This window comes from Chelonia mydas, chromosome 1, assembly GCF_015237465.2.
Source record: "Chelonia mydas isolate rCheMyd1 chromosome 1, rCheMyd1.pri.v2, whole genome shotgun sequence".
NCBI lineage: Eukaryota > Metazoa > Chordata > Testudines > Cheloniidae > Chelonia > Chelonia mydas.
In genome coordinates, this window is record NC_057849.1 from 211,152,868 (window position 1) to 211,161,393 (window position 8,526).

General features: G+C 50.7%; 1 protein-coding gene across 1 annotated transcript in view; it reads right to left on the reverse strand.

Annotated features, from left to right (window-relative positions):
• The window catches only part of LOC122461353 (scavenger receptor cysteine-rich type 1 protein M130-like), a 68,153-nt gene extending 59,888 nt beyond the window's left edge, over window positions 1-8,265 (reverse strand). Inside the window, 2 exon segments of the mRNA XM_043551788.1 lie at window positions 4,318-4,632; window positions 8,128-8,265. Coding sequence (XP_043407723.1) covers window positions 4,318-4,632; window positions 8,128-8,188 — 376 coding nt within the window. The 5' untranslated portion in view covers window positions 8,189-8,265.
• Window positions 8,266-8,526: the final 261 nt, after the last annotated feature.

Sequence of the window (8,526 nt, forward strand, 5' to 3'; positions counted from 1 at the left end):
CTCCTGGGATTTCCCCTCATCACAAAGGGGTGCAGGGCTCAAGGTGCACATTGCAATAACATTACTAAAAATCCTAACTTTAGTCTCCTTCCCTAGTGCTCAGACACGCTCATAGCAGGCAGGCAGCTTTGACTCGCAGTCAGAGCAAAGTTTCCCATGTGGTGGTGGATTTTACCTTGGTAGCTGAAGCACTAATTCAGCCTGGCTGGGTGGGGAATATTCCCAATAAAACTCTTTAACCGGAGAGTCACCTTGAAAAGGGAAAGGCCCAGGCTGAGGGATGTTGCTGCCCAGGGGCCAGTTCTAAGGGGGACCCTGCATGCAGGCCTGGGACTCACCACATAGCTAGTCCTGACCTTTCCATAGCTGGCTCCAGACTGCTCGAAATTGGCTTCTTGTCTCTCCAGTGCTGGGCATCTCACTTCCTATTGGTCAGACTTGCTCGTGTTCCCAGGCTTTCTCTTGTCAGTCACTTGACTCTGCCCCCTCCTTTCTCTCAGACATGGCCCCTCCTCTGAGCAGCGGGCTGGTGGCCACCCAGACACAACTGCTATCCTCCCCTGACCTGACACGGCACCTATCACTGACACGGCACCTATCTCTCCGCTCTCTCTCTTGGTAGCCTCACACACTCTGGGTCTGCCCCCTGACTCCCAGGTACAGTGCCTCTCCCTGAGGTACTAGCATACAGAGCCCCAGGAACCTAGGTAAACCCATCATTAAACACACAGACTGCCTTCATCTCCCACCAGGTGCATTAATGAGGATTTTTGTTAGTGAATTTTAACTTAATTCCACAGTTACTGACATGCAAAGTTGTCTGTCCACAGGCAGTAAGGAGAGTCTGGCCTTCATCACAATGAATGAACAATGGCCTCCTGTCTCTGAGAGCACCAGTGACAATAAATAGTGTGAGAAATGTTCAACTCTAGCAGTGACTGCAGGTGTATGTGCACACAGCGGTCTCTGTCCTCCATAGTGCTTTGTGTAGGAAGCTGCACCAGTGTAACAGTGGTGTAAAGTGGGCCTTACACATCACCACTAGTCAACTGCACCCACTCGCCACCTCTAAGCTGATTGTTGCCTGTGAAAAGTAGATGTGGTTGAAGCAAGACCAGCTGGCTCTGTGAGACGAGAGGCACTCTCCAAAAGGGAACTGTTAGCAAAATCCATACTGTGCTTATTTCCAGATGAGAGCCTGGATGTAAGTGGATGGTGTAAACTGGAGAAGCCACGAGGCTGCTCAAAAGAGAAGTGCAAAGCTGATGGACAGGGATCCTATTCAATAGCAATATCTAACAATGCCATGCTGTGTGTTGGCCTCTCTGCTCGCCTCCTGTACTCCTGGTGTGTACAGGGTTGCTGCCTGGTGTGTAGATGAAGGGAAATGTGATGCATTTCCCTTGGTGCAATACAGGTAATTGGCCAGATAGGTTTTGTGTGGGTGCAGGGTGTGAAAGCCAGGGAGGGGCCATGCAGACATCAGAGGTGGGAGAGAGGGAAAGTGGCAAAGCCGCTGAGCTGATTACTGACTGGTAAAATGGGGCCTTTCAACATCCAGCCAGTGCTTGTCAGGTGTGGGGCGGGTCATTGTGCAGACTAGTACATGTGAGCATTGCCCTAGCACAGACTCAGGGCAACTTTACAGCAGCTGTGTCTGGGGAGCAGAGCTCTCAATCTACCAAGGGCCAGATGTGGTGCCAATGTGTGATAAAAACCCAAAATGAAGGACAAACACTGAGCATTCATGCAGGGAACTTAAAATGCCAAGGAATCTTTTCCTTTAGTGTAAATGTCTCTTTCTGTAATCTCAGAGCAATGATTCTTTATTTCTGAGGTAAATTATTGTCAATAATAACTGTGAGGGGACACTCAGTTCATTGGTCGCTTTGGTACCAAGATGAGTTACAGGAGGTACACTGGAGCAGGATGGATGGAGTTAGGGTTTCTCAGACAAGTCGGTTTCCATTTCATGTTTATTCAGCATCTACCTTGTAAATGCTGGTGCCTAATTCCCAGATAGCTGGTCGAGTTCCTTTGTACCCTCTGGATCCTCCCCAAATCCTCCAAGCAGCACCAATAGGCCCAGAAGTTCAGGGTTTACAATCCCAGAGCTGCGGCTGCAGAGACAAGAACAGGCCCAGCAGGGAATGGGGGTGAGGCTGCCAGGCTCCCACTTTTGGCTCCTCCCATTATGCAAAGGAGCTCCTCTCTGCACTTGTGCATTTCTGGTATAGAAACAGTGGAAATAAGGGTGGTGCAGCTCAGGCAGTTACACCTCAGCTGAGACACTGCAGCTGCAGAGCTCACTGCACATGGGAAACCCAGAATGAAGCCCAGAGAGAGACCCTTCACCTCGGCCCCAGTAGATCCATGCACCTGCGCTGAGCCTGGCACAGAGACTGAGAGGGGAGCCAGTGCATCTCCATGTGCTGAGGGTTACTCCACTTTAGGCCCTGTTGAGGAGGCCCCCACTGTGCCCAGCGTATTTCTGAAGGAAGGTTGGGGGGGCTTATGGTGACTGTGGCCCCTGTGTTCTGACACAGGGCCAAGAGGGCACAGGGGAGGGGTGACCTCCCCCATAGTTTCTGGGGATACTGTCACTGAGGATGTGTGGTGTTTAGATGCTGCTTGTAATTATTAGAACTGGGAGCACTGGCTGTTGGGAGTCTGAAAGGACAGGAAACAGGAAGGAGGGGGGGAGTTGAGGAGGCGGAGTGAGAGCTACCGAGGGTGCAGCAGCAGCTTGGTAAAGAGGTTTCCACTTTAAAAATAAAGTCCTGTTGAAGTTTTTAGTACCTTGCCTGGTTGCTACAACAGGATGGTAAGTGAGTGGCAGGGTGTGAGGGGGAGACACACAAAGCACTGACCCTAGTGATCAGACGTGACCTCACCATTAGCAGTGATCAGGGATTTGCAGAGAGATGCAAACTGAGCTAATCAGAACAAAGAGGTGTTGTCACTGTTCAGCCAGCTGCAGCGACCAATGTCCTACACTGAGGGCAAGTCTACAGTACAAAATGTAGTTGACCTAAGTTATGTGAATGTATAGCTGCCACAGTAATTAAATCACTTTTGCGTGTCCACACTACACTCCTTGTGTTGGTGGCGCGCATCCTAACCAGGGGCGCTTGCACCCATGGGCGGCACATGAGCCGCCCATTCGGGGAGCCGAGCCCCTAGCCCTGCCCCTTCTGCCTGAGGCCCTGCCCCTCCTCCGCCCTTTCCGCCCCCCATCCCCTGCCAGAACCTTGAGCCCCCGACCGTGGCCACTGCCCCCCCCCCCCGCCGCAGTGCCGGGCCACCCTGACCAGCCCACCCGAGCGCCCCCAGCCCCAGAGCACTGGGGGCCCCAACTACCCCAAGTCCCGGGGCCCCAGGCTGGCACGTGCTAGCCCCAGCCCCCTTGGGGAAGAGGAGCAGCCTGCCTGGGCTGAGGCCAGGGGGAAGCAGCAGGAAGCCGGAAGGGGTTTGCGGTGGAGTGTGGGTGGGGCCATGCCTGGCTGTTTTGGGAGACAGCCTCCCCTGGCCTGCCATACCCGCTGCCTATGCTTGCATCGATTTAACTGTCAGTGTGGAGCATTTTGGGATGACTTCAGAAAGGCAGCAACGGTCAATGTAAGCAATGCAGCATCTACACTGACACTGTGTTGACCGAACTACATCGACCTAAGTGCTACACCTCTCATGGAGGTGGAGTTATTATGTCGGTGTAGTGGGCAAGTTACATTGGCAGGAGCCAGGTGGGCTGCAGAACAAAGAGCTACGCACCATGTGGGAGTTTTCTGCCAGACCCTGCGGGGGGATTCGGGGAAGGAGGGCAGCCATGTGGAGCAGCGTAGCCAGTTTTTGCCCCCTGCACCTACCCCCAGCTGTTTTGGCCCCTCCCCCTTTCCACTGTCAAGCTCAGGGCTCCTCTCCTGCTGCCTCAGGGAACTCTGGGGAAATCTCCACAGCAGTCGTCCCCCCCGGCTCCCGTCCCAGCTCCAGCAGCCACAGGCAGGGTCACATCTGCTGCTGCTGCCCTGGGGAGACACTGGGCTTCTATACACAGGCACCTACCAGCACAGACCTGCTAATGGAGCCGCCCCCTGCCCCACCCTTACTCCATGACAGCTGCCTGACCTGCCCAGAGGATGAAACAGCCTGCTCATCCCCAGTCTACCCAGGAGAGCTCAGGGAGAGACTGGTCAGCTCCACACAGACCTCAGTGCAGGGCACCCTCCAGCTCTGAGTCACCAGGAATGCCACACATGTATTCAGTCCCTTCTCCCTCATGGGGAGTTTCCTACAGGGGCAGGTTGGCGGAGTTCTTACCTGAGCAGATCACTCCGGTATCAGCAATATGAGAGCAATTGACTGTACCCCATCCTATATGTCTGCAGTCCCAGAGAGCTGACTCGTCACCATCACAATCAACTGCAATTAGCCAAGTTGGTCCAGATCCTTCTCCAAAATGAGCCCAGCCAGGGGCACTGACAGCAGATCCACATCCCAGCTGCTTACAAACCACCTCAGCATCTTCCATGTCCCAGGGATCATCACACACCGTCCCCCACAGATCGTGGTGTTTAACCTCCACTCTCCCGGCACAGGGGCTGCTTCCATTCACCAGCCTCAGCTCATCAGCACCTTCAAAGAGACACAGAGCAGAGTTGCAGACAGCGCAGAGCCCATCCCCTCTGGCTTGGACAGTATCACACAAGGGCCCTGGGTTTTACTCCCTGATCCCCCAGTTAGGCTTGTCGCTGGGGAGGCAGCATGAGGTATCTCCTCCCCTCTGAGCTCTCTGGGCTGGTGAATACTGAGCACCGTCACTGCTGTGTGATTCACCACCCTCCCTCACCACCCCATCTCCTTCCTTCGACCCTCCTCCCCCATCACTCACTTGAAAACATGTTTCCCCACCCCACCTCTCCCTGGCACCAGCTCCTCCAACCATCTCCAACAACCTCTCCTGCCTGGAAAGGAGTGTGGTGTATTGAAAACTGTTAAAATGACAACCTGCTGCCACTTTAAGAGTAAGAGGCTTCCTGGTCCTGTTTGCAGGCTCGGGACCGAGAGCTTTGTAAGGAATTGGCAATCTGGGCCTTCAGCAGACAGACTGCAGAGAGCCCACCTAAACCTAGGTGGGGTAAGTTGTGCCTCTCTGACTTGTGAAGCACTCTGCTTTGTCTCTCTCTGTTTTGGGGTTCTTGTGTGTGAGAGTTCTGCATTCTAAGTAATAGAGTCACATTACGTTGCAACCTTCCAGAAATAGTATTTCATATGTTTATCTAACTTCTCTGTGTTTCTGCTGTGAACATAACATGGAGAGCCAGACATATCCCACTATCCTGCTCCCCCTCCCCTCAGACTTGCTGCTGCTCGGCCCATTCAGTGCCACCCCCCCATACACACATACAGCCCACCTGCCACTCACTGCTACTTGCCTTCCTCCACTGTCCGAGTCACTGCTCCTCCCAGAACTGTCCTCCTACACCCGCTTCAAATCTTTCTCATAAGGAATTAGAGAAAATGTTTTTCCCCATCTGCATTTACCTGCTGGTTACAAAGTGTAACTGCAGATTTGTGTTATGCATATTTTATCCTCCGTTTTTATAAAGCACATTTCCTCTCCAGTAACAGGGGCTGTAACTCCATCCTGGGGGTGAGGGGACATCAGAAGCCTCAGAGCAGAGAGCTCCCCCTAGCTGCAATTACAGCTGTATAGTGATGGGGAGCCATGTGTGTGTGGTGGGGGGGGCACTGTTCCATATAATCTCATGGTGAAAACAAACCCCTTCTCCAGAGCACAGTGACTATTATGGGAAGTCCAGGAGCTCTGGACCCACCTCCATGTCCCCTCTTGTTGAGGGGATTCATTCTGTGACACTGAGTCCGATTAAGAAACTTGATGTCTCTTCCGACCCTTCCCAGCTCTGTGGGAACCCACATGTTGGGCTTGGGACAAAAGAGTTTACTTTGTTCATTTCAATTTATTTAAAGGTTTTTTCTGTCTGGTGAATTTTATCCCCACGTTATCTCTCCACCCTCAATCACACAGGTAGGTATTGTTCCCTTTTTCACAAAAAGGGAACCTGAGGCAGTGAGAAATGAAGTGAGATGCCCCAAGGTCACACACTAAATCTGTGGCAGAGACAAGAACAGACCCTAATCGCCAGATTCCCAGTGCAGGGTTTTCACCATAGAACCATCTGTAAGTTACACAGGGGGCAGAGACTGCGGACTCATGTATTCCATGGTGTCCTCGCCACAGCAGTGACTGGGGGTTAATTATTATTATTTCCTTTTAGTGCCGTTCCCAGAAGGGCATATCCACTGCAGCATGTTTGTGCTCTGGTTTGAGAAGCCACCATCATGTTACACCTGCCTCTTGATCTTTGTGGCCCTGAACCAGCAAAGGCTTTTAGTCACAGGGGACTAACTCATGTGCTTAATGTTAAGCTCGTATTTAAGTGTTTTGTTGGAAGGGAGCTTATAATGCACAGTAGCTCCTATAGAGTGATGGGTTGATTTTAAGATGTCCCTGTTGTTTTTAAATCCCTTTGTGCTGTAGTCCCTGGCTGTATTTGAGTCCCCTTCCTCCTTGAGACTCTTTTTTATTTAAGTCCAGATTGTGGAACTCTCAGGAGTCGTCCCACTGACTACACTGGCCTCCCTGGGACTGCTCCTGTCACAGAGGGCTCAGCAATGGCAGGAAGAAAGATGGGCAACAATATCACAAAACCATTTCTGTTCTGCTGCAATTTGTTTTGTTTTTCTAAAGTTTTGACAATCAAAGATGAAAACGTTAACCTGCTAGATTGTCGTTTTCACCACTGTGAAACTTTTGGGTGGAACCAGAATCCAGCCGTTTGGTAGGTGTCCATTTGTAGATTTGTAAAGTGCCCCGTTATTGAGGGAGGGTGGCAGGGAGTTCAGCACCTCTTCTAAGCTGCATTTAAATCCAGCTGATAAACATTCTCATGGACTGTTGGGTAATGAGCTTTTAACTAGACACAGGTGTGAGGGGGACATTCCTGTTCCACATGGAGTCAAATTTAAAGACAAGAAAAGGAAGGTTGAAACCAGCCTCTATTATTACTCTGACCAGACTGTTGATCAGCGGAGTCCAGGGCCACCTTCTCTCCCTGCAGGGTACGAGTTCCACCCATTGTAGGTAATGGGAGTCACTCCACCCTGCAGGGAGAATAGGGCCTCCTGGTTTAACATGGCGCATACCATGGCAATTTGGTTACCCAGGAATCCCAGTGGAATTCTCTGCGTTTTCACTCTGGTAAAGGTCAGTTTTATCATGAGATCAAACTCAGCATCTTCTGTGGGAATTTCTTGGGAAGTTCAGGTAAAACCCCCCACTTCAGAAAATGTCCTTGCTCTGGAATCCTCAGCACCTACCCTCCGAGGCACAGAGACGTTGCAGAGCTATCTGTGATCTCTACATAGCAGCTGTGGTACTGCAGTTTGTCTCTAGCTAAATATTTGAGGTTTCTAAAATCTGACTTTCATCTTCAGCTTCACCTGTTCACACTGCAGCTACAGAACAGCAGCGTCTCAGGCTGCAGCAACTCACAGAAACAGGCTGCTACTGAACAGTTCAGTATCCTGACAAGTGCATCATTCAAACCCTGCTGAAGTTGCCCAGCATGTTGGATGCACACAGGACAGCGGTGTTATTTTAAATGGTATGGAGTGTATATCAGGAATTATTCACAGGTTCCATACACAGGTAAAGAGCTGGACGGGAGATGAGGCTGGAGGTCACAATACAGAAGCTCACTTTCCTTTTCTTGTGGTTCGTTTGTTTAGCAGGAATTTCTAAGCACTGAAGCCATTAGTTCACTAAAACCAACTCTGGGCTCAGAGTGCTACAAGACTGGGGTATTTTATAAAGTACACACAGTCTGGGACTGGGTCAAATCTATGATTATTGCAAATATATAAACCTCCTCTCTCAGAATAACCAACAGGGAGATAATTACACATACACATTTACTTAAACCCAATTGCCTGCTTTCCCTTTGTTTCATTGATTTCTGGAATAAAACCCCATTTCTAGTGGATTCAAAACTCTCTTTCTAGTTCTTGTCTGCCCAACTCATTCAGTGAAATAAAGCAGGCACTTACCCATGGTGTCCTGAAGAAAGAGGAGAAACCAAAGCAGCTGAGTGGAGAGATGTCCCTTCATTGCCAGACGGACTTGCTGTCCCCTCCTGACACTGCACTGGCTGCACCTAAGCACCTGCCAGGGCTCCTCTGTGTCTGACAAGTGACAACAAAGCAGTGGAAGGGAAATATATAGATTCAGAGGCTGGCATCAGCTGCGAGAAGGAACCAATAGAAACAATATTCACCTTTTTAGACATTATCAGAGGGTTTATCTAAATCTTTGTGCAGCTAAAACATCCAATACAATTCTAAAACTCTGGCTGTGACCATATATGAGTGACGAGTCCGCTTCTGATGTCATGTTCGCTTCAGTCTCAGATCATCATGTAACCACCCTCGTTGCCGTAGGGCAGAACA